This window comes from Coptis chinensis, chromosome 7 (genome assembly GCF_015680905.1).
Source record: "Coptis chinensis isolate HL-2020 chromosome 7, ASM1568090v1, whole genome shotgun sequence".
Classification (NCBI taxonomy): domain Eukaryota; kingdom Viridiplantae; phylum Streptophyta; class Magnoliopsida; order Ranunculales; family Ranunculaceae; genus Coptis; species Coptis chinensis.
This window is the reverse complement of record NC_141462.1, coordinates 28,141,086-28,167,579: the sequence shown is the minus strand read 5'-3', so window position 1 is coordinate 28,167,579 and position 26,494 is coordinate 28,141,086. Positions and strand designations below refer to the sequence as shown.

Genomic DNA, 26,494 nt, shown 5'->3' with positions numbered 1-26,494 from the left:
GTCCAAACGGTGTGGCCATATCGTTGGGGATTTTTCTAAGTCCAAACGGTGTGGCCATTTTTTTATAAGTCCAAATCCCAAACGACATGGCCACATCATTTTGGACTTAGTCCAGACGGTGTGGTCCTGTCGTTTGGGATTTGAATTTTGAAAAAAAATTCAAAGTTCTGTTTTTTGGGCTCTTGACCGGTGTGGCCGGGTAGGGGTGGAATTTGAGCTAATTGAGCCGAGTATTGGTGAGCTCGGGTTCGGCTCGGTAAATTTTAGTGAAGGGTCAAGCTCGGCTCATGTTAAGTTTCGAGCTTCAAATTGAGCTTGAGCTCGGCTTAGTGGGTATAGGAAAATCTCAGCTCAAGCTCAATAAGCTCAGTTACCCAAACGAGCCCAAGCCGAGCTTGAGCTTGGAAAGCTCATTTAGTATATGAGCGGCTGGACACATTTAAAACTGCAAATTGTAAAACTAAATTTAGTATACTAAATTTGAAACTGGCATGTTTTAGTTTTACAAGCTCATTTAGTATGAGTAGGCACAGAACTGTAAAACGTGGTACTTAGTTTATCTGGATTCTTTATCAGAAAAGCACCTTGACCTCCATAAGTGAGGATTAGTGCAGGATAAACCAAAAATGAGAAAGCTGCGGCTGGACACATTTAAAACTGCAAATTGTAAAACTAAATTTAGTATACTAAATTTGAACCTAGCATGTTTTAGTTTTACAAGCTCCTTTAGTATATGAGCCGGCCGACACACATTAAAACTGCAAATTGTAAAACTGCAGTTTAGTATACTAAATTTGAACCCGACATGTCATCTCATCACTTCAATACTTCATCTTAAAACTGCAATTGTTTTACAATTGAATGCCAGGTTCGAATTAAAATAGAACAAATTAAGGTTCAAATTTCATTCCAAACATATCAAAAAGGTGGTTACATACAACTGCATCGTCCAGTACATACTACAAAATAAGAAGTTATTTGTTATCAACAACCACACTGGACACATTTAAACCATTTGATCTACTTCATTCTGCTTGAATACATTTTGAACATCTCAAGCTTTAGTCCTCTGCGGCAGTGCGGTCTTACACCTAAAAAAAAGGTAGAGAAGTAGGAGAGGAGAAGAAAAGGAAGTGGAAAACTGAAGAAGAAGAAGAAGAAAAAAGAAAGAAGTAGAAAGAAATGAAATGTACCTTAACAGGCCAAAAGTTCAGAAAGTTTTTCATGCTAACACAACCAAAAATCTCCAAAACAACTTCAGTGAAGATATAAGTTAGCACCAAAATCGAAATTAAAAAAAACAACATTGAAAATTCTATAAGACCTTACCATATCAAGGAAAAAGAACATGATGAACAGGAAGAAAATTACATCTAACCCTATAAAGAACACAACACTATATAAACACATTTATATATGCGTAAAGAAATATTAATAATGGTAAACTTGAACAAATAAAATGAACTTACATTTGATTTACCAATCCCAAATTCAGTGCACAACCAATCTCCAGTACAAATCAAACCTTCTATTGTGTCCTCATTTAATGAGCTTCGATGATCATCAATGACTCTTTTTGCTGCACTAAAAGCACTCTCAGAAGCAACTAAAGTCACGGGGATCGAAAGAATGTCACGAGCCATCTTCGAAAGGATACGAAACTTTAAAGTGTTTGCTTTCCACCAATCCAAAATATCAATATGCTGCCCATCATCACCAACATAAATGCCTTCATCTAAATACACATCTATCTCAGATTTAAGTAAAGATTGAGTGCTATTATTTTATGTGGCCCACATTTCAAACTCATCTCTCGACTTCGCTTTTCCACTTGACCTGCTGCCTCCAACACCACTCTCACTGCTAACATTGTTTGTTATACTTACTTCTTTAGAGACATAATCCTCATAAAGAGCTACTAATGCTTTCCGAACAACTTCAAGTTCATCCTTGGCTTCTTGTTCAAGATAAATTTTCTTAAAAACATATTCAATATACTTAAGTTTGTTCCATGGATCCAAAGCAGTACCTATAGCCATCAATAAGCTACACTCTTTCCAATATTTGTCAAATTTCTCTTTCATGGCAGCTACCATACATATCATCCATTCTCTAGAATCTAAAGACATTACATCCAAAATTTCCCTAACTTTCCAAATTTCAGGAAAAAACAGATTTGATGTTGGATAACATTGTCCCGAAAATGCAAGTGTCGCATCATCAAATATCTCCAAAAACTGACACACATCTGAAGCTCTTTTCCATTCTTCCTCGGATGGTAAGTAATCGTAATGAGGATCTCTTTCCTTGTACCTTGGAAAGACATCCTTGAATATAAGTGCACTCCTCAACATATAATAAGTTGAGTTCCATCTCGTGGGTACATCAAGAGTCAACCCTTGGCTGCTTGGCAACTTTAGTTGTTTCACATTTTCATCAAATTTGTGAAGACGTGAAGGGGTCATTGTGACGTACTTCACAGTTTCACGAATATTTTCTACAACTTTTTTAATCTGTTTCAGCCCATCCTGTACCATAAGATTAAGAATGTGTGCGCAACACCTAACATGAAATACCTTACCACCAAAGTAAAGTCTATCCCCAAAACTCTCTTTCAAGCAAGTGACCGCTGCATCATTTGCTGAGGCATTGTCAAGTGTAATAGAGGACACTTTATCTTCAATCCCCCATTCACTAAGACAACTGAAAATGCCATAAGCTATGTTAACTCCAGTGTGGGGAGGTGGTAAGCAACAAAAGTTCAACACACGCTTTTGGAGCTTCCACTCGGAGTCTACAAAGTGACCTGTAAGGCACATATAACCTACAGTCTGGTTTGAGGTCCATAAATCTGACGTTAGACCTATCTTTCCAATACTCGCAAATGTCGATCTTAATTTTTCTTTTTCAACTTCATAAACTTTCAAGCAATAGTCTCTAATGGGTTTTCGAAATACTGGATCAAAACGAGGGTTTAGAGCTTTACAAAACAACACAAACAGTTCATGTTCAACCATCATGAAAGGGTACTCATGTGCAATAATAGCCTTTGCTAATATATCTTTTACTTTATCCTTATCATACCTATATGCAGTTAAATTACCTTCACCAAATTCAAATGCCAACAAACCTTGTTTCATACCTTTGCCTTTGACATTCTTAGCAGCACCATGAGGAATGCATGTACCCAAATGCCTTGTAAGATGACTTGTTGCCCCTCCTTTCTTATAAGAAAATGGTTGCTTGCAGTGATTACATTGAGCACCCTTTACTTCGCCATTTTTTTCAAGCACCACAGTAAATTCAGTCCAAGTTTTTGACGCCTTAGGTCTGGGCCTCTTCTTTGGTTTTACCTATATTTGGAACTTCATCACTTCACTTTGGATATTTTCGACCTGGAGGGGTAATGTGATATTCGACCCATCTATGTCGGGTACAAACTGAGGTTGTAAATGAGACATGCCGACCAAAAAAATTGTATGCAACAAACATTTAAATCAATAGGCTATGTGAAGTAATAGTAACAAAAATCAGTTAAAGAACAAGAAATAAAAATGATTCATAACAATACTTTTTAAAATTAAATAAGGATCTAAAAAGGAAAAAAATGTAAAATGAGTAACGAAGGAAGATGGCTTAGTAATTTGAGTAAGAAACTAGAAAAGTACCTGACTTGGTACTAGTGTTAGTGTCTTAGTACGTGAGTGGGAAAAAGATGAAAAGGTTATGGAGGCTGAGACAATGGAAGTTGGAAACCTAGAAAAAAGAAACTGCCATTTTATATCTTGGGTCTCGGACTTAGACTCTTGGGTAATGGACTACTTTGAGTGGGCTTGTGCAAAATGTATCACAACTAATTTATTGAGCTGGCTCGTGAGCTACTCAGGCTCGCCTCGGCTCAAATAGTTAAACGAGCCGAGTCTTAAATGGAGCTTGAACTCGGCTCACATAGTTAAACGAGCCAAGCCTGAGCTGAGCCCGAGCCGAACCCGAGCTACTCGCTCAAATTCCACCCCTATGGCCGGGTCGTTTGGACTAAGTCCCAAACAGTGTGGCCAAGTCGTTTGGGACTTCGTCCAAACGACCTAGCCGGGTCGTTTAAGTTTGGGGTTTCGAATTCAATTTTTTGGGAATCAATGACATACTTGTAATAATTGTTTTTTTTTTTTGAATTTTTGAAACTAATGGCACACTTGTAATAATCGTTTTTTTTGTGGGAGTCCGCCCAACACAAATTGGGGTCCGGCAGTAACAAATATCATTAATAATTGTAAAGAAGATCTTTTCCTTTTATTTTTTTTTCCTTGTTGGCTTTTATTTTTATTTTTATTATTACTCTAGTATATGGGTTGGATAGTTAGTATGCTTGAGTGTGATCGGTCAAAATGAAATAAGGCCCGAATATGATTTAATGCTATGTGGGCCAAAAGGAATTACATTCGAGTAGGGTTTATGAACTTTTTTAACAATTGTATGGGCTTAAGACTTGATATATATGGGCGTAAGACATGAGCTGCCCAACTTAAGACTTGATTTAAAAGAAAGATGACGTCATCATCTTCCTCACTGGGAAAATGAGGCACGGTCCGGTTCAGGTCTGCCAACTTAACTCTCCCTCATTCACTAGCTCTTGTTTTTTTTTTTTTTTTTTTTAAACATGTTTTCTTACATCACTAAAAGAGATGTTGGTCTTTCTTTTTTGTCACTGACCAAGCAAAGGTTTGTAGTGAAGTATATATATTTTGTTAAGGAAATTTGAGGGGGGCCAGGGTGTACCCTAGGACCCCCCTGGCTCCGCCACTGCATGTACCAATCCTTATCATGGCTTTAACAAAGTAAGTCATAACCTTGAATATCACAAGTATATCATAGACATGTTGGTGAAGTATATTATTCATAGCTTCTCGCAAATTGTCTATTTTTTTGTAAGTAAATTTTATTCATTGGTTGCAAAAAAATACAAGTGTGAGAGAGAATCTCACTTACACTTACACGGCACAACCAGTGCATAAGCAGACTAGACACCACCTAATTTCTCTAGCATTTCTGTAAAGCTCTTTTAAAAGAGAGTTTACGCCCCTACGTCATGATGCGGCGACCTAAAGGCCCCAAAAATCCACCCTATCTTCTAGCAACAATGTCATTACTAGAGATACACCTATTTTGATACGTTGATCACTTGATCTTGCCATCCTGGTTTGCCAAACCCATCTAGTCTTCATATTATGTGTTGCATTCACTTAAGTTAGCAAGGTGGAGGCGGTTGGGTCTACTCAAAATGGCGCATCGGCAAGGGACTTCGGGCTAGGTTCCATTCGGGGGGTTGATGAGTCTTCGGGCAATGTAAACTTTCGGACTAGTGTCCCTCCGGGCAATGGCGGAGCTATGTGGAGGCCAGGTAGGGCGTAGGCCCTCCTGAACATGTGACAAAAAAAAAGTAGTAGTACTTGTTTAAGCTAGCCCACAGTGCTACTTGTTTGCCTTATCAGATGCATACCTATTTTGCTTACCATGCCTTCTCATGGATCAGTGTATATTGTTCCATAGTGTAAAAAAAAAAAGTACTTGTTTAGGTTCTACAGTGTACTAAGCACTAGGCCCCTGTGGAGACAATTTCTGGCTCCGCCACTGCCTCCGGGGTTAATGAGTCTTCGGGCTAGGGTCCTTCGGTAACCGGTGTGGTCTGCTTTAACCCTCTAAATATTGTTAGGAATATACAATTTAATTGTACTTACTCTTTATCAATTACCAAACTATACAAAACTTTTGTCTTGTAACTGTCTTGCACTTCTTAATTAAATCCAAGTCTAGTGTAGATACACTATATTCTTAAGACATATTTTCCCCCTCACAGTGCTTGAAGGTTGATGTGAAACTATCTCCCAAGATAGAACGGATTTCCTTCTATATAAAGCTAGCACTTCAATTCTATAGAATCAGCGAACACAACATAGTATTTGACTAAGAACAGAGAGAAAAAGAGATAGATCAGAACTCTGTGTGATCTGGTGTGTCTTTCTCTCCAAATTCATCCACTATTTATAGGTGAGTGGTGCCTCTTCGAAACAACACAGTGACTCTTGGGAAAAAATAAGCAACTCTTTGAAAAGTCACATGTTTCAAAAAGACACCATTTCGGTATAAAACATTGTTTCTAACTAGTGCCTATTTCGAAAGGTCACACCTTTTCGGCATGATACACTGTTTCGAACCAGTACACATTTCGAAAGGTCATACCTTTTCGGCATAATGCACTGTTTAGAACAACTGCATCCTTTTGGAAAGATTTTTCTCACTTTACGTATTGTTTCAAGAAAAACTCATTTCATCTCAAGTGGGGTAACTTGGGAGACAAATTACTCATTCATATTACAAATCTATTTTTCTAACAAATATTTCTATAAAAAAAAAAGTTAGAACAGACGTAATGGACTTGTGTAATTCTTGAGGGAGACGCCACACAAGTTATCCACATGACACATCTGTAGGAAAGATCATATTCCTTTGATATTGGGCTTGGAGGCCCATAATAGACTGTACCAATTTGATTTTATCTGCTACTGCTTTCAAATTTCTAAACTTACTCCGAAGTCCGAATTGTAATTTCATTCTTGCTTAGCTTTTAGGAAAAAAAAAAAAAATAGGAAGGGTGATCAACTGATCATAGAATAACACCTGAGGGTGACTTCTTTGATTGAGACAAATGTTTGGACATGTACATTATTCAGAAGAAAAAAAAAATACAACCGAAAACGGCCAGACGAATTCAGAGGCCCTAACAGGAAGTGTGGTAGTTACTAGTTAGAGGCTTAAAGCAGGAAATTTGGAATTGGTAGTTGGTAAGTATGGTGCACGCCTACATCCTAATTTTCATCCAATTATAAGCAACGGAGCATGTAGCCATATAGGTCACTTCGAAGTGATTATTACGTCATTATTAAGACAGCAGTAGCTTTCTTCAACGCCCTAAGTGTTGAAAACACAAAGCTCTCTACCTACTGCCACCTTCATTTCTTCGTGCACTCTATTACTTCACCAAACTCCCAAAACCAACAACCCCCCATCACATATATATCCGCAGCTCCCGTTCACACCATTTACCAGTTCCCACTACCCTCCAATTTCAACCTTTACTTCTTATTATGTAAAATCTTCTTTCGAAAAAATTAGGAACCGTAATTTTAATCGAGGGCTTCTAAACACAGCTCACGCACTAAACTAGTTGATCCCTATGTAAATTATCTTTATATCTATCTATAATACAAAATAGTTCAGTTTTTAAGCAAAGTTATAAAGGCTTAAGTGGTGGTCCTGATTTTCTCGGGATCTGTGCTAATACTTGAAGAGTTCTATTTACCTAATACTAAAGAGTGCTTAAAGAGTCCTATTTACCTAATATTCTAAAATAGACAAAAATCTCCAAAACCTATTTACCTAATACTAAAGTGTCTGCTTGAAGAGTCCTATTTACCTAATATTCTAAAATAGATAAAAACATCCAAATTATATTAAACCTCCAAAACCCGACTAAAAACCTCCAAAACCCTTTTTTTTCATGCAAACTCCTATTTTTTTTTTCAGGCAAACAGGTATAGTTATTTCACATATTAAATTATATAATTGTTTCATTGTTTAAATACCTCTATAGCTTCTCCTACCATTTGAGAAATGTGTATAAATTGAATATGGATTACACAATAAATGAACAGTTAAAGTTGTCTATGTACACTCCGCTTCTGGATGAACAAATTGTTCTCAATATATATACTCGGCTAAGATGATTTTCTAAGGCATATTCAGTTAAGGGTATCACAATGACACTACCAAGTTCAATTTAAATGTCAAAAAAAAAAAAATGATAATTCTACTGTAACAGTTAAATTTACGTGTATTCATTTAATTATGACTCAAGTAGCGTAGCCACGGGTTAAATTCTAGTATCTTAATATTAAAGCTCCCACAAAGGGTATTTTTCGAGTTCTATTAAAATTCTAGGTCATCAACTTAATAGTTAACTTAAAACGGAAACTCTTTTCCTTTTAGAATCCAACTTCAAACGAGAATCTCCTTCTATTTTAAAACCAAAACTCAAATAGTTGCATAAAAACTCTTTATTTCCAAATTAAAATGGGATTCCTCCCCCAATTAAAAAACACGGGTTTTTAAAACTTAATTAAAACAATTTGTTAAGAAATTAAAACGGGTTTTAAGACTTGATTAAAACAATTTGTTAGGAAATTAAAACAGATTAGCGATGAAAACAGGAATCACGATTTGTTATGATTATTGAGCAAATTTTTAAAAGAGTCGGTGCGTATGCACTAGGGGTGGGAATTTGGCCCTAATGACCCTAACCCGGCCCTGACCGACTCGACCCTAAGCCCTCACAGAGTTTAGGGCAGGGCCGACCCGGCCCTAATGCCTTCTAAGGCAGGGTCAGGGTTAAGGTTCTGAAACATAAGCCCGACCCTAACCAAGCCCTAGTTATAATTTCACTATAAAATACACAACTAAAACTATCCAACTCCTTGTTACATATTTTCAATTAAAATAACACTGTCCTTTGTAATTTATCATTTACCGTATGGGTACTTCTAATAACTTGTCTTATATCATAAAAACTTGTAAACCTAATTGTTTCTATCTCACAACTCACGTACACCTCACAACTCCCCATCTAACCTAGTCACCAAGAACAATAATGAGCACTGGGCACTAGCCTAATGAAAAATAGGTTGATGTCAGTAAAAATTCATTCCATACTCTTATTTGTCTTTGTGTTCTTCAATGTTAAATGTAATTTTGGTGAGATTTGAGTACAAGAAATAACGGATTTATGTCAGTGAAAGCTCATTCCAAAATGTGTCTTGTGCATTTTAACTGTAATTTTGAAATATAAATATGAGTCTCTATGTACTTCAGTTTATTAGATTGTGGATATGCATTTTAAATTGTTGGACTTATCAATAATTATTACTAGATTGGTTGTTATTTAAATTTCAAAGTGGTGGGACTTTGAGTTTGCAAATCTTTGAAATTTTTTTGTAATAAAAATGAGTTTTAAAACTGATGCAGTAAAAAGAAGAAAATATATAGGCCCGGCCCTAAACTGTTAAAGAGGGCTTAGGGTAAGGTCAGGGCTTGAAATTTAGACTTATGACCCGGCCCTATGGGGACATTAGGGCCAGGTTGGCCCGGCCCTAATAACTGAAAGACTTTAAATGTTTAGGGCCGGGCTAGCCCGACCCGGCCTATTGCCCACCCCTAGTATGCACGGATCTACTTTCTAGTATTAATATTAAAGCACCCACAAGGGATATTTTTCTAGCTCTCTTGAAATTCCACGTCATCAATTTCTATTAAAACGAGAATCTTAGCACTTCTATTAAAACGGGAATTCCTCCTATTGAAAAGAGAAATTTTAGCACTTCTAATTAAAACGGGAATATTTCTCCTATTATAATGGAAATTCCTCCCCTATAGAAAAAGAAAAATCTAACACTTCTAATTAAAATGGGAATCATTCTCCTATTAGAAATGGGGAATCACACTTTTAAATTAAAACGGGATCTCTCTCCCAATTAAAAATGGGTTTTTAAAACTTAATTAAACCAATTTGTTAGGAAATTAAAACGAGTTAACGACAAAAATAGGAATCACGATTTGTTAGAAAATTTATATATGTATAGTTATGATTGTTAATCAAAATTTTAAAATAGCCGGTGCGTATGCACGGGTCTACTTTCTAATATATATTATAGCTCTCCCCTCATCAATTGAGGGAGAGTTTTGAGAGTGTCCACGTGTTCATAAGTAATTACGATAAAATAGGGAACCAAAGCTAATTACGACTTGCGAAAATACAGGCCAAAGTTTAGGAAATTATACCGACAAAACAGGAATGCTAATTCGATTGTAGTGTCCATGTGTCATTACTAATTACAAGAAAATAGGAGACAAAAAAGGAAAGATACTCCTATAGGCTCTTCAATTCAAATTCAAGTAGGAATAAAATCTTAAGGGCGCTATTACGGTGGACATAAAATAAAAGATTCTCTTGACGACTCCTTATTTCCAAAAATGAAACTGACCTTAATCCAACAATCGTTTCATCTTCAACCAAAACCCACCAACCCCTTTCTGTTCAATCACTCTCTCTCCATTCTCCATAGCCCTTTTTTGATGCCTTGCGAAAATCTATCTAGCCATCCTGCATATTCGGTATCTGCTCAAGTCAATATATTTCACTTTCCATTGAAAAATAATGGGTATGTTTTTTAATTGGAATTTCTTGGTTTTGTGTATTCGTTCACTTAACTTACTTCAATTATGAATTTGTATATATTTTAAAGTTCGGCAATTTTTTGTTCTACCTAATTGATTTAATTTGTTGCATGTTTGATTCTTTGAGAAACTATTAATTCTACTAAACAATGATTAATAGGTTCAAATGATGTTTTACTATCTATGTGCGCAGATATTTCATTGAATTAGTATATATATAAGGTAATGGGGATAGTGAACTATGACTGGTAGAATCTTTTTCACATAAAGGAAATTGATTGAGTCTTAGACTTGGCATCAGGTGAAGCTTTTTTTATTTTTGTAGAATTGAAGTATTTTTAAGCCATTTTGTTTATAACTCATGTTGCGTCAAATGGATCTTCAAAGAGAACTTGGTGGATCAGTTGGCCACTGTAGAAGCTTTAGTAGGAATGAGTACTGCGATATTTGGCCAAGGTGAGCTACTAATTTATCAAACTTAAATATTAATTTTATGCTTTATTGTGTAATGCCTTGGCCCATATTATTTGATCATCCAAGCTATTAATAGAGTTTGAATTATAACATTGGCTTATTGATTTTGCTTTTAACAAGTCACGTATTTGAACATGCTCATTGTTGTCCATGTCTAATGTATCTGCTTGAGGAATTCTATTGTTAACGCTTGGTTGTGGTACTAAGACGAGGTTGGAATATCAATATTACTCTTCTTCTTAGGCATGTGCTTACGGAGAAGAAAATAATATGAAACAAGAAGGCATATTTTGAATAGAAAATTGATTTTTTGTCTTAAGGGAAGTGTTTATATTGGGTTTGCATAACCAAGACCGAGTAAAAGTTTCCAGTATATTTGATCAACGTAACAACTCTCTTTTATTTGGAGCCCTTTTTTTTGTTATCCCTTAAGTGAGTTGCTTTCTCATTTCAGAAGGCAACGTCATAGTTTAATTGGTTGAGAGTTTTTAATCTTAAATATGTGTGAACCATAAGAAATCTTGCCTAGCTTTTGGAAAATGATAAATATTCAGGCCATCCTATTAAGCTATGCTCATAGTTTGAGGTTATAATTGCATCTTATTGTATTAATGGTGTGTACGTACAAAATTGTGGTGATGTATGAAACTAAGGCTAACCAAAAGGGTTGTTCTTACCTAATATCGGAATTTGTTAAGAGAGCTTAAAAAAATGAAGCCATATATAGGTTCACATTTTCTGTTCTCCACCGGAGAGTTGGGCGGTGTCAGTGTCAAAAGACTGGGTACATGAGACATATTACTGGGATTTTGTTGTTCATAGTGGGAGTCATGTTGTCAAGCTTAGAAACCATCATTACTTCTCTATCATTACCTCATTTATTTATTTTTTGATGAATTCACTACCTCATTTAGATGGATGATTATCTATGTTATTTGTTTGGTTTTAGTTTGTGTGTTGTGAATTTTGTTGTTGGCTTGATATATATTGTAATTAATCTTGATGCCATGGGAAAGTCTATAGAACGGATAATGAAAATTGTGACGTAACGTCAGAGGCAGGTTAAAACACAGGTGCAAATTGAGCTTTGAAATATCACCAACCACAGTGCCTTTAGCCTTAGAATTACACTTAATTTTTCAAGCATTAGAATAAAATACAATAACCTCACAGGTAGGTTATTTGAAATACAATAACCTGGAGTTCTTGCTTATTTGAAATTTTAGGTAGGAAGCTAACCTCACAGGGAAATTTCTAGCAACTTGAAATGGAAAACATGTGAAGTAGTACATTATACAGAACGGCATTTTATAATTTGATATCATTGTTTACTCTAAGGATTTGCCTTTTCTTTTCTAACTCTTGAACTTCTTTCATTTCATTTGCTATATATAATGGGTATGGAATTATGTATAATTGAGTATATAATGCTAGAAATTGGTTAAGAAAGTGTGTTAAATGAATGAAGATATATTGTCCTTAGTTCTTACACCTTTTACCGATGATCAATTATTAGGAAGTAGGTAACAGCCTACCAAAACTTTTGTTTTAACAGAAAAAATGGATGTATTCATAATTTGACATTTTGCCACGCACTATCATAAAACTCATATATTTAAGTGGGTGCAGACATGAGTCCAAAACCGAAAAGTAAGCAACGGGCAATATTATGAAATATGAATTGCCCAAAAGTTTACAACGTTGTTGCTACAAAAGGTTGAGAAATGCCCTATACCAATTCCCAAAAGTCAATGATTTATTATTTTTACTAAAGTTGATACTATACATTGTTAAGAATCGGAAGTTTACGCAATAGAGTTCTGTTAGAGTTAACAATAAATGTTTTTTCCAACTATAATAGTGATGCTTATAGTTCTTCTACATAGTTCAAAGGCATTTAGATCCTGCAAAAAGAGATTGAATGGAGTATTTGGCTTATTGATCCGACAAGTAGACAATATCTAAGTTTCACATTACTCAAAGTTGGTGAGACATTTTGAATATTGAGTCTTAGCTTATTTTTCGTAAGTTTCACATTACATTGACAATTGATTATGTGTGATTTTGATATTTATATGGTTTACCGAACCATAATTCTTTTTTACCACTATTTACTAAGCTTATGGTTTTGTTTAGCAGCTGCTGTGAATGAATGATGGATTCAACATGGAGACAACAATAACACTCACAAAGGAGGTAAGAATTTATGTGACTCATTTTATGCCAGTATATTTTGAATTGGAAATAAAGGAATGACCTTCTTATAACTCGCATATGCATTACTACTTGGTGGCCTTCTAAAACTACCCATTGTGTTGATTTAGTTCTGTATACACTGGAACAAAAGAAAAGGAACTCCTCTAGCTCATATCCGACTTACCTCATAACTACTCTAGACAATCATATTATTGCATACATCATTCGACATGCTCTAATTACATAATCTGATTTAGTTCAGGTAGTATTGTTTTTTCTACATTTACGTGACCTCTATTAAAATATTTGTTTGAAAAAAGCCTCAAGTTAGAGCTTCCACCTAAGGTCTTGCCTTGGGTTGAGCTGGTCCTGCGCGTATGCATATTTACTTGCCTTTCATCCTTAAGGTATTGCAACCGTTTTTTTCACATGCACGACACCATTTTTTTCTTTTATTAATTATTAATATTAATCCTCTTTTTCCCTGTCATTTTTATATATTTAAAAAAAAAAGTCCTTCAGAGTTTACATTACAAGCTTATTTTGTCCCTTTACTAATCTTATTTTTGTCACTAAAAAAAAATGTCGTCACTCCACTCTAGAAGGTCAAGTACGTACCTATTATTTGCTCATTTTGTAGTTATTTTTATCCTTGAGTTACTCCATGTTCTACACCTTTAAATTGTGGTCACTACTCACCTTTAGACTTTATGATCAGTGAATATTTGACCCTTAATTGGACTTGCCCACACATTAGTTGATTAGTTTAACTACTTTTTGAGATTGCTTGTTTCAGTTACTTTTAAGAGCTAATGCATGGTCTTGTTCTGCCTATGGTTGTAGTGTATTGTATTTGCTTGAGTCAAGTCTTTGTGGATTTTCAAGTGTGCAGATCCCACAAATATTGGGCAGTTGGGCTAAATACTTATGTCTGTATTGTGTAGTGACTTGCAATAGGTTATCAATCACTTAAAAAAGATTTGGGACCCTTATCTATGCCTCATATTTGGATCAGGAGATTTGAACATAGACTAATAACCCATGGTGTGGCAGAGATGTATCTTGAGCCCCATTGTAATGCTTGACTTTATATGGCTTTTTGTTCGTAACACCTTACTTGAGACAACGTTTTGTGTTTTACACTCTTCTCCAAACAACATTTTCTCTCATTTTTGTGTATTATTCAGTTGTACAATGTTTCTATTACTTTTTTGAAGATTTCTTTTAACTATTTTATCATCTCAGGTTATGCTCAAATCAGGAGACCCACAAACTAAAAACTGGATGCAAGCAACCGAGTTTTAATGCTCCTATTTCTCATAAGATAACTGTTGGATTGTTGTTTCTTCTTTATCCCGTTAATGTAGTTTTGAATGGTTTATTTTTATAACTGGATTTATTTGATGATTGTTTTTTGTTTGTTGGTTTTTTTTTGTAGCTGACGTTGGGGCAAGTAGTGAGGCAGAAATTGTGTGAAGAAAGAAAGGTAATTTGGTTTTTGGTTCGATTTAGTTTATTTTGGATCTTGCATTGAAGAGTTAGATTATTTTTTGCCTTGATGGATGTAGAAAGCAAAGAGAAATGGGTTAGTTTAGTAAGTCTAGATTGTTTTTCATTTTCGACTTCTTGATTTAAATGGATTATGTAGATTAGTCAATGCTTAAAGAAAATATGTGAGTATCATGTAAGTGTTTAATAGTGTTTGATATAGGTCAGAAACTTAGGTTACAACATTGTGTTCTCATATGAGAACAAACTAGAAAAGGAAGCTTCCACTGTGAGATTGTGATATATGAGTCATTTACAAGTTTATTTGTCTTAGGTCCTTGGCTTAAATTGTGAGATACGTATTCTCTTAAATGCAGTGGATTTCCAGTTTGGCTCAAATTCATTCCTAGTATCAGTTTCAAGACAATGAGCCTTTCAAGGTTAGGTGTTTAAGACTTTAAGTTCCATTCCCTCTCTATATACTGCTATTTCCCCCCTTTTTAATTTGGTTAACTTATATGCGGTTTTACGATTATATGATAGGTTGCAATGGACAAATTTACAAAAAAAAAATGCAAACATGGTGAAGGCAAAAAAGTTGTTTGAATCTTAGGGGAGAAACATCATATTTTTAAAAACCTCTTAAACTCAGCCATGCCTCTGAGTGTGTGTCTATAGTTTGAGGTTTTGGAACAGTGTCTTCATTAGCAATGTTTGGAATAGAGTTATTAATATTCACGTAGACAAAGTGCTGTAAGGAGATACACTTCATTTGGCATATAGGTGTGAATGCTGCAACACTCCTAACTATATATGAAAGGTACTATTTAGTGTTTCTTTAGGGCTTGGGGAAACAAGTATGGATATATATGTTTTATTGCAATTTTTATGTTGTTGCTACATAGATCCTGTGATGTAACATTGTTTTCCCAACACTTGCTTTTACAACAGATCGAAAAGTTTCTTTTTCATTTAGCTAAAAGATGTTATTAGTGGCTCTAGGTATGAAAGATACAGTAGCAAACCTATAGTCTTGTCTCAGTTAAATGACATAAACACCACTACCACCCTATCTTAGTTATATTGCAATCAATTTTATAAATGTTGTTTTCCTTTTTAACAATCACTACTACAATCCTCAATTTCCTATTTTTATTTATTTAATGTCTCCCTTTTTGAGTTGCTGTTGGTGCTGATTATCACTGCTTCCTTAATATTTTCGTCGTCAGACCGTTCAAGACCGTTAATGAATATAGTATACCATCACACACACACACACACACACATATATGCATGCCTAATACATTATTTACTAGCTTGCTTATCTACTGTTGGTTATTTTTTTTACGCTATTATGTAGTGTGGTTTCAGACTTCTATAGTGTTTACATACAAATACCCATATTCACCTACTATTGTTTTTTCTTTTATTTATTTTCTTCAGTATCACAATTGTCTATACTAGCTGCAGGTGTACATCAACTGCTATTGCTACTGATCTGTTCCTTGGATCTAATGCTACTAGAAGTCTAGATGGATTCATTTCTTGCTTTGGAAGTGCATGGTCTCGACCATTTTGACAACGTCATTAAGTATTTTATGCTAAGTTTCTACATTAGTCACTTCCCATTAGAAGGCAGATACGGGGAAGTTCACGGGAGTGTATAGGCAATACAGTTTGTCAAAAGTCGAGGCAGCGACAAGATCTAAGCCGACACTACTTTTATTAACTATACTAATATTATGCGATATGGATTAAGCTTCTAAGCTCCAACTCATATTCTACTTTGACTATACGAGTACGTAATAGTGTTTTGATATTTCTTTCTGATGAATAAGAAGAAAAAGTTTTGTCAATTCATAGATTTTCATTTCAGTTCAGAAAGTTTTGCTCTGTCTATTAATTTATCGCTATCAGTCTGTATGTAAACAACAATTAATGCAGGTGCAGCGCGTGCCATTCTTTTAGCTACTCAGTCGTCTCCCATTTCAGAATCATGGTGGGTATTGTTTATATTTTGATTCTTAGATTCTTAGATCAAATTGTTTCAGAAGCTATGTGGATTTACGTATTCTATAGTTAGAAATTGATTTTCAAATGTCAATTAATGAGGTGAATTAAGAATGCAAGCCATTCTATTTTGAAATATATGTATAAGCAAGTCACTTCGAAATAAAAAAATTCCAAAGCGTGGAAATAACCTATTGGTTTAGGATCCTTTGGTAATGGGAAAAAAGTTTGTGAAATCGAGCCATTTATATCAAAATGTTGGGGTTTGGAGCTTCAATTGCTTTTGATCAGGTCTTTCTATAGTACCATTGGTTATAGGTTGCTACTATCTATAGAACTATTGTAATTGTGTACATGTCAATTGTTGTTTTGTGCAAATTCATTGGACTAACCTCAAAAAATAGTTAACCAAAAATCAGATAATATTTAATGATCCCACATAGTGAATCATGTATAATTATTTTTTAGGTCATATTTGCATAGACACAACAGAAGAATTAATAAAAGTTGGTATTGGATAATTAACAGGAAATCAAAAACTGGATGCAAATGCATTGAACTAAAGTCAAAAAATAATAATTAGCGGGAAATCGGAAACTGGTTGCACCTATCGTTGAACTAACCTTTAAGAATAATTGACGGAAATCAGGAATTGGAAGCAAATATATTGAACTAACATTAAAGAATTATTAACGGGAAATAAATAACTGAATGCAAATGCATTGAACTCACCTCAAAGAATAATTAACGGGAAATCAGAAACTGGTGCAACTGTATTGAATTAATCTCAAAGAATAATTAACGGGAAATCGAAAAGTGGATGTAAATGAATGGAACTAATCTTAAAGAATAATTACCAAGAAATTAGAAACTGGATGCAAATGCATCGAACTAACCTCAAAGAATAATTACCTAGAAATCAGAAACTACATCTAAATACATTGAACTAACCTAAAAAAATTTATAATTAACATAAAATCGGAAACCAGATGCAATTGAATGGAACTAACATCACATAATGATTAACGAGAAATCAGAAACTGGATGCAATTGCATCGAACTAATCTCAGAGAATATTTAATAGGAAATTAGAAACTGGATGGAAATGCATTTAAATAACCTCAAAGAATAATTAACGAGATATTGAAAACATGATGCAATTATATTGAACTACTATCAAAGAATAATTAACATGAAATCGAAAACTTGATGCAAATGTATATAACTAATCTCAAAGAATAATTAATGGGAAATCAAAAACTGGAAGCAAATTCATATATTGAAATAACCTCAAAAAATAATTAACGGTAATCGAAAACTGGATAATCTTTGATGATCCCACATAGTGAATTATGTATAATTTTTTTTTATGTCATGCTTGCAAGGATTTTTTTTTTTTTTTTTTTTTAAAGGTAATTGATTAATTATAAAGAATAAGGATTACATCTATTATAATAAAACACAATGGCAGGACAAAGAGTGGTCGGGATCGTCTGGGGATCTGAGTTAGATTGGAGCAGATATACGATCTAGAGCATTTTGAAACTCCTTTTCAATGCCATTTAAAAGTATTACTTGATGAACTAAATGTTTTGTAATACAAAGTCAATGCATGCATTGATATGTAATCAATATTTCAATTAATAATAATTTAATGAGCTAAACCTAAGCATTGGAACCACATAATTTGTGTTCAATTCATACACTGGTTACACATCGGATGCCTACTTTAATTTAATTTAATTTTTAATTAATAAAAATTTAATGGGCTAACTTTAAGTTTGTTCCTTTTATAACAATTAACAAAATTTATAACGGCTTCTCTTCCCAATCAGTTGTGGGATTTTGGATTGGGCTTTGTTTATATTAGACTAAACAAAACGTAAAGGAAGAAACCAAAACGTCAACTTCTGAACTTCCAATAGACCCGCGAATTAACTCCACCATCAAGTACCGCTTAAAACAAAGTCGGCTGCTCAACAACTAAACTCAACATCTCTGACTCCAGTGTCTCTCATCCTCTCCCAACAATTTATGATCCTTGAGATGGATTGCGACTGCCATGATGCACCACTCCTATTTTTTCAGGTAGGTTCTCTTTCGATTGTTCGATTTTTTTCCCCCACAAACTTCTCCTTTCATTCATTGAACATTTTTTTTTTTTTTTTTTTTTTTTGAACGAATTCAAATATGGGCATTTTCATTGCCCTTGGATTGTCAGTTTCAAGCATAAGATGACATTATGTGGAATCCAAAAAGTTCTTTCTACATGGTTTAAATAATAAATACTAAAACGCACAAACTGAATGATTGAATGCTTTTCTCATTTATTGAATTGAATACATACTCTTCTTTTCAATACACAGTGAAATAACAACCATTTGTCTCCACGACTCCATTTTCTTCATTTTTAAGGTTAGGTTGCTAGCAATCTTTTTTTTTCTCCCCTTTTTTTCTTTTGCAAAATGAATTCTATTGCTAATTTTATTGATTTACATTTTTTTGTTACTCAATTTTGAACTAATAGTGCCACTTGACTGTTCCACACAAGCTCAAATGTTGTTGGTGAATGGTTGGTTTTACACCATGAAAACAAACGAGAAAAAAAGCGATGGGCTTCGGACGTTAATGGTTCATGGTTAAATGGATTCACAAGGTAAATCCCCTAATTAATTCTCGATGAATGTTAACAATTGTAATCAGAAAGGTACATTATGAGAGTCGCCATCTTCTAAACCTTCTATCTCCCTCATTCAAAAAAGTGAAACAATTTCGCTTCAAGTTTATTCCTGTCCTAGGCGTTCACATTGTATGGAATGGTGTTGTTATCTCACTCTTCTTCAAAACCATCTCATTTGGTTTGCTAGATAATAAATGAAGGCATGGGCAAGACTCTGTGAAGCATGTCTTTTGTGCAACATTGAAGGTACACAAACATTTTCGAACTTCTCCTTTTCTCTGATAATGGTCCATGGCTCCATTGAATTAGGTGCATCCATTTGTATAATTCTATGTATAACTGTTCTTCTCTTATTTATTTTTAGCATCATCAATATTACAGTTCCAAATAAAAAATTCAACAAACATTTAAGAACACTTCTGCGTAATTTTTACTTTCTAACAGTAATCTTTAATTTCTTTTTGTATCATATTTACTGGCCAATCTCTCTGTAATGACAGTGATTTGAGTCAGATAATCATGATAAGAGAAAGTGAGATAAACGATGTAGCTTGAAATGCAGTCTTTCCCAAGGTATGACACATTGGAATCTTATTTAATGAATCTATGAAGTTTAAAACTAGCGTTTCCCAGCTAAAACGACATTAAAGGATTCTTTTTGAGTAACGTCAGAATCCAGCAAAAAAAAAATCAGAAACCATTCCAAAAACCCCCGGAATACCGACTCTTCTATCCTGAAAATAAATTACTCTATTTTAGAACGATGATCACTCATATTCCTTCTTCTCTCAGTGGCTTCCTCCTCTTCATTTGTACCTGATATGATTATGTTTTATCAGCTAGGTTCTTTGTTTGCATTGTGCAGGAACACTTATCACATGAAGATGGCCTTTCAGGTACAATTGTTTCGTGCATGTCTAAGTACGCCCTGGTTTAACTCTCGACTTCACTAAATGTTCCTTCTGAGTGTTGATTATTCACTAGCTTGAATCACATATGTTACAATTTGTAAATTTTCTATGTTCTTGGCTAAGCAATTTTTTTTATATATATTTTGGTTTAGTTTTTCTTTTCTAATTTGTTGTTTTGTTGACTGAATATGGAATTTGAATTATACTTCCCGAAGTGTTTGTTATATTCTAATCAGTAATACAGAAAGAACTATTGTTTGTTAGAGTGCCTCAACGAAGTAACTTTTTTTTTTCTTAACTCAGGTCCAATGACGAACTTGCAGCCGATCAAAACTCGACTTGACCATAATTGGAAAAGGGTATAAACTCTAATCAAGAAGCACAACTCTAATCCCGTTATCTGTTTTCCTAGAGCTTTGACAGGTTAGATTCATTATTTTATTTATAATTCTTCCTTTCTTTTATTTTTTCAAGAAAAGCTCTTCATAGTAACCATACACCTAAGTTGTCATTTCACCTAAACTAGATAATTACTTAAGCTCTCTTCATATTCATCCAATGTGAATTACCTCTGCCATGAATGTGTGGTTACAAATAATCCATACAATGTATATTTTGCTTTACATCAATTTGGAAAACATTAACGTTACTAATTTTGAGTTTTTTTAGACAACTTAGTCAATGTATTGATTCAAAGGTCCATTCTCTACCATGAATGTCTGGTTACAAATAAATCATTTTAGGCTAATAGTTTGGTTTTTGGTTTTGGCAAGAGTTTGTTATTGGTTACGCATCCTATTAATATTGAGAACCATATTACCAACACTTTGCATTGTTACCTTTTAGATTCGAAGGTGTGATCCAACATCTAGGAATGGAAAATCCAGCTCCTGTTGTGAGCCTTTCTGAAGAAGAACTACGTACAAATGGAAGGGTTAAAATAGAAAAATTGAAAGAAATAGGAAGAGATGGGTCTTACAGGGTAAAACTTTATTTGGACATTTTAAATAATTTATCAATTGGTTGACCTTACTATCATAAAACAAGGGAAAATGTAAGAGGAAAGTTGTTTTTAAAAAATGTGTCCCGACTGCAGAGTTGAAGTGAAAGACGACAATAAGTGAACTTCGAAGGCACATGGGGGTGTTGGTTGAAATGTAGAAACCAAATAGTGATTGAAACAGAGGTGAAGAGACATTGGATTTCGTGTGTTTATAGTATGTTTTTTCTTTCAAGAGATTTGCATGGTAGTAATAGTGTTAGTAGTTATCTTCACTTATGTGATTTTACTAAGCAAAGCAACTGCATTATTGCTCTTATGGTGATTTCCATGGAATTGCTCTTATGGTGATTTCCATGGAAATGGCATGCTTCCCTATTTTCTTTTTCATTTTCAAAATTATGTTTTTGTAAACTGTGTTTGAGATTCAAAACTTGATTATATATGAACTTTTGAGTTGAATAGGGACAACAAAAGGAACCGAATATTGGAAAGAGAGTATTGCAGGAATAGGTGTTTCCATGCCTTGCTGAGATAAACAAGGCATGTTTACTTTTTCATGGGGTTTTGTCTTTGTAGACTGTGAGTGTTTTTTTTTTTTTTTTAAAAAAAAAAAAAAATGATTATTTGGGGTTTTGTATGTGTGTTATGTAGGGTGGTAGGGTAGTATTCATTAAAAGGAGGTATTGTTAGCTAAATACCGAGGAGTACTTGGTTTTAGAAAGCTGATAGGCATATGCTTAGTGCACTGAAGGTCCTGTATTCATTTCCCAAGAATTTAGAAATCAATTGAAGTGGAAATAATGGTATATACATGTCCACTAAGGATGTCATTGTTAAGAAAAAGTTAGGGAAAAAACCAATGTAAACTTCATATACATTTCCTATGCTAGCTTTCAAATGATATTGGGTTGTAAATTGGAATTTGTTGAGAATTTGGACTGATAAAAGAAAACCCGGATTAGGTTGAGATTTTATTAGAGAGGAGGCAAGTGTTTAGTGAGTATGAAACACCTTTAATTGACGAAGTCGAAATTTAAAACACAATAATGGTGGTGTTCCATTTTTGACTTTCTGACTCTTGGGCTAATAAACAACTCATTACTCCCAAGGCTTCATGTTATAATTTTACTTTGTGACTCTTATAAGTGCAACCCATGTTTAATAAATTTCTTTGTAATGTACGTTTATGGTGTATGTATTTCGTGAGAGTAGGTATTTTAAACTAGGAACTGTATTTTCTGCTTTGTTTTGCCATTATTAATTAACTTGAGTATAAAGCTTTGTACTATAACGGTGCAACTATGTGTGTAACAAAGAAAGGGAGGTAGCTTACTGTTTTCGCCACGTCCTCTATGTAAGTAAATTAGTAAACTGGTCATCTTTCCAAATGCTCATTGGCTCTTGCACGTGGTAATTGATGGCTTTATTTAATGATTTCCTCCTTGAACTTTGGGGATGTGAAGAGGACTCCCAATAAGCATATTGGTTACTTGCCCAATATTTCTGTGAGTGAGCAAGCTTTCCTGGTGGGCAAAGTATGTTACCTAATTCAGTTGGTTTCTAAACATTTCTGGGTGGGCTGAGTAGGCAAAGCAGATCAACTTCATGGTTTTGTCGGCAGAAGACCATCCAAGAGTGTTTAAAGGGAATGAACTTGCTATAATGGAAATCAAAATACAGATCCCTACCATAGAGGTTTTTAATACCATAACTCTTCTTTATCATAAGAGAGAAGGAAACCGCAACTGCTCATCTAAATATTTTGCTAAACTGTTTATCTTTCCTATTTAGCTCTTTTGAGCTTTACATCGAATTTATACGAATTTAATCAGGAAATGTTTCCATTAATTATATGTTTCCATATACTCATACTTATACAGTAACCGAAGGCAGAGATGTGAGGCAACTTAACCTTGCATGGGCATGGGCTTCTAAACACTTTTTAATATAACTTTCAAATAAATGTCGCACTCTTGCTTCCCCCTCTAAAGTCTCAAATTTCATCTCCTCAACTCCAACTCTAATCTTTACTCTCTTCATATTTGTTATCATGTAATCTCTCTCTCTTCTATCATGCTCTCTAATTTTCTGTATGTTTCTTTCGACAATTTTCTAGGGCTTTATTTTTGGAAGGGGATTCGGAGCAGAGGATGATTTCCAGTAAACGTGGGATACACATGTAATGACTGAGAAATTGTCAACTGGTGATGGATTCAGATGATTTCCCGGATTACACCCCTTTCCTCCCTCAGAACCCCTCACTAATTGACACACGAGGAATTCACTTCATCCACCACCACAACAGCATTGAGTATCCTTATTCCCTCAAATTTTTATGCTACTTATTTTTCTGATTTAACTTGCTGGGAAATTTGTGGCACTTTATGCTCGACTTCTTATCTCCAATTTGCAGGTGAAGGTAGATGTCTCTTGTTTGGTTTCATGCACCATTACACTAATAATGTTGTGGACTATTCAATCTATACTTTAAAGTTCGTTTAAGGTGATATTTTTATTAGAACCTGTTGTCGTGGCAACGACAACAACCTGAAAGGTTGTCTGTCAGCAACTTATGCTTGCTCATGTTTCTCATTACGTGGAATGCCGAATTTGTTTTATAATATAGGATTTAATTTCAGTTTTGGTTATAAGATTGCTTTGCATATCTTTCATAATTTTGTAGTTTGTACTTTGTACTAATCAATTTGTGGTTATTGGTGTCTTATCACTCAAAAGGTTGCTTCTAAATGGACTGGTAGTTTAGGTACAAATGACTTTTTTGAAATCTTTATGTTTTTTGTTCTCAGGAAAGGGTTAGCTCATTTTAACACAAGCAAGGGTATGATTTTTTCTGTAATACGTATTCTAAATCAATTACTTTGTCTTTCATTATGTAAGCACTTATCAAATGGAAAATCTCCTTTCAAATAGACACTAACATAGTTTACCATCAACTTTTCTTTTAAATTTGCTTACCCATTTTAATTACATACTCAATTCAAAATTTTGTTTGAACAACTTATTTTACTTGGTTCAGCAAATCTTAATTTTATTTTTCCTTTCATAATTTGAAAAGCCAGATTATACTTTAATTGAATTTTTTATTGCGATAGTATGTAATTTCATAAATCCCTTATTTAAACGGTCAATTGGTATTGTTTGTTTAATCTATCATTGCTAACGCTTTGTAAGGTATCCTCAGTCCTTTAAACTAATGGCGAAACAACCAATTGAGTCTATTTTTTTTTCAAGCATCTAAGATATTGTTGTTATCTTATAGTCCATTATGAGAAAATACCCCCCAAACATTTTATGTCTCGAGTAAGAAAATGAAGCAAAGTCCTTGCTGATTGATATTAACTTAATTATTTATTTTTTGGGTTTACTTTTTGCAGGTTCAAAAAGGGAGTTAAATCGCGTGGTCAAGCTACTGAAACACAGAGGGACATAGAGGGTTTCGAATGGTGGATCATGGGAATGTACAAATGGTAGTACTTTGTTTTCCTTATTAGTGGTACTAAGCATAGACAAGTATTCGAAAAATTTACACAACTTTAGATGTAAATTCTTTGATAGGTCATTTAAAGGTATAATTTAACAAATGAACATGTGAACAATACACGGCGGTTTTCTAGCCACGCGTTTTCACAGAGAAGCTAACAAGGTGGTTGATACCTTAGCAGTTAGCATCTACTTGCTGGAGTTGGGACAAACTGATGGTGTTTGCATATCCTTTTCTCAGATAAAATTGCAACTCAATTTAGAAATGATACTCAAGACATGATATTTGATAAAACAAACTAATTCATTGTGTTTTCTTAGGGCATCTCCAATGGGGGGTGTAAAATTACACCTCCACCTAGGCTCTACACCTCTAATTGTATACTATTGTATAGCTTATAAATATCCACACTCTATACTTTTCAATGGAGAAGTGTAAAAAAAATAGATTTTAAACTCGGACGCCACTTTAAGTGACGTCCCAGTTTAATGACGTCCGAGTTAAAAAATTACTTTAGAATTAAAAAGGGACGTTACTCCAAGTGACATCCAAAAATTATTTCACTCAGACGTCAGTTGCTCAGTTCGAGTGTCGCCCGGGCTTTTTATTAACTAATAGCGAGAGGGGAATTCCCCACCCTCTTTATTAGCTAATACACTATTACCTACGGTATAGCACCCCCATTGGAGAGAGTTTTTTTATATTTGGGGTGTAAAATTTTCACTTTATACGGTTTACACCCCCTATTGGAGATGCCCTTATAGCAGGGATTTTCATTTCACCACAGCTTGAGTTTTGCCAAAAGTAAAAGAAAAAAAAAAAAGAAAAAAGTATTGATTGTATGGCAAACATCAAGTGTTAAAGGTCTTTCTTCATTCCTTTTCCAGTGGTGTAAATTGATTGAATGGAATGAAATATCTTTTCTTTAGCAAAAGAATATGTAAACCAAAGTTCTCAATTTGAAACTCTACCAGTGTTGAAGAATAGGTGGTATGAAAAAGTGTGTTCAAACTTAATCACTGCCTATATATAGCTTCATGGGTGCTACAATTGAGGGGGAGGGAGATAGAAAGACATTGCAAGTAGGAATATTACACTTTTACATAGATACCATGAAACATCTTTTGTTGCCTGCTTTTTGGAATGACAACTTATTGTTACAACCTTAGGCTAAATTTGTATAAAAGTTATATACTCATAATGACTATGTACTCGCCTAATTGTTTTAAGGGAGTGGAATCTTGGATGTAACCTCATTCTTACATCTTTGGAATAGATTTGTTACATTGATCAAGAATAACATATGTTCTTTCTACTAATTTTAGTTTAATATAATTGATAATAGCACGTTCTAATTGTGTGTAAATGTGTACAAATGATTGGAATTGGTGGTATTAATATTATATTTCACAGTTCTTATTATAGAAACAAATTTGTCTACACCGGTTCTTCTTTTTTCAGACTTTAGCCCCCAAACAAATTATAAAACAATATCTAAAAATTATAGAAAGTATTTCAGCTGGGAGGTGATTCTAATATACGGATGAGGTATATGTAGTGTAGAGAAAGTTGGTAATATCATCCGTGTCTTCGACACGGGCAATTCCTAGTGATAGCAAATATAGCAGAAAAAGAAAACAAAAAGATACAAGCCTGCACTAGAAAAGAAGATATAGTGAACAAAACGATAATAAGTCGTATGATGGTTCTCCAGATGAATCATGAATGAAGGTCGAGAAATCCACCATATCTTCGCCCCCAGTGTTAACGCTCCACTGTCTGCAGCACGGTACGGTCCGGCCCCGTGTTGGTCTCGCCAAGATGAAGTGAGGTTAATCCATGCCGCTTTATCTTTCAAAGATTGCCAGGTTTCTTTGACTCTCCAATGTGTTGTGTTGTTATGGAAAGCTGGACAACCTGGTAGAATCGCATTCTACCCAAAGATA

At 34.4% G+C, this 26,494-nt stretch overlaps 1 protein-coding gene and 3 long non-coding RNA genes across 11 annotated transcripts; 2 read left to right on the top strand and 2 right to left on the bottom strand.

The window, feature by feature from the left end:
* Positions 1-883: 883 nt before the first annotated feature.
* Positions 884-1,841, bottom strand: LOC147486942 (uncharacterized). 2 transcript variants are annotated; one of them, XR_015202455.1, is made up of 4 exons: positions 1,470-1,841; positions 1,330-1,379; positions 1,194-1,255; positions 884-1,091 (listed from the first exon to the last, which is right to left on the bottom strand). It is a non-coding gene; the product is annotated as an uncharacterized LOC147486942 (long non-coding RNA). The 2 variants fall into 2 exon arrangements; XR_015202454.1 differs by having other exon boundaries at positions 884-1,379.
* A 16-nt stretch (positions 1,842-1,857) lies between these two features.
* Positions 1,858-3,140, bottom strand: LOC147486941 (zinc finger BED domain-containing protein RICESLEEPER 2-like). The gene is made up of 3 exons (XM_086573893.1): positions 2,577-3,140; positions 1,920-2,528; positions 1,858-1,863 (listed from the first exon to the last, which is right to left on the bottom strand). Exons 1-3 carry the CDS (start codon positions 3,138-3,140, stop codon positions 1,858-1,860), a joined length of 1,179 nt encoding a protein of 392 aa, XP_086430019.1.
* A 9,499-nt stretch (positions 3,141-12,639) lies between these two features.
* LOC147486940 (uncharacterized) lies at positions 12,640-15,990 on the top strand. 2 transcript variants are annotated; one of them, XR_015202548.1, is made up of 7 exons: positions 12,650-12,744; positions 12,895-12,954; positions 14,200-14,284; positions 14,393-14,440; positions 14,820-14,882; positions 14,986-15,262; positions 15,913-15,990. It is a non-coding gene; the product is annotated as an uncharacterized LOC147486940 (long non-coding RNA). The 2 variants fall into 2 exon arrangements; XR_015202547.1 differs by having other exon boundaries at positions 12,640-12,954.
* A 3,052-nt stretch (positions 15,991-19,042) lies between these two features.
* On the top strand, positions 19,043-24,837 carry LOC147486939 (uncharacterized). 6 transcript variants are annotated; one of them, XR_015201332.1, is made up of 9 exons: positions 19,043-19,108; positions 19,320-19,378; positions 19,633-19,705; positions 19,998-20,028; positions 20,347-20,402; positions 20,890-21,025; positions 21,140-21,229; positions 23,163-23,885; positions 24,442-24,837. It is a non-coding gene; the product is annotated as an uncharacterized LOC147486939 (long non-coding RNA). The 6 variants fall into 6 exon arrangements; XR_015201333.1 differs by lacking the exon at positions 21,140-21,229; XR_015201328.1 differs by having other exon boundaries at positions 20,890-21,229.
* The last annotated feature ends 1,657 nt before the right edge of the window (positions 24,838-26,494 follow it).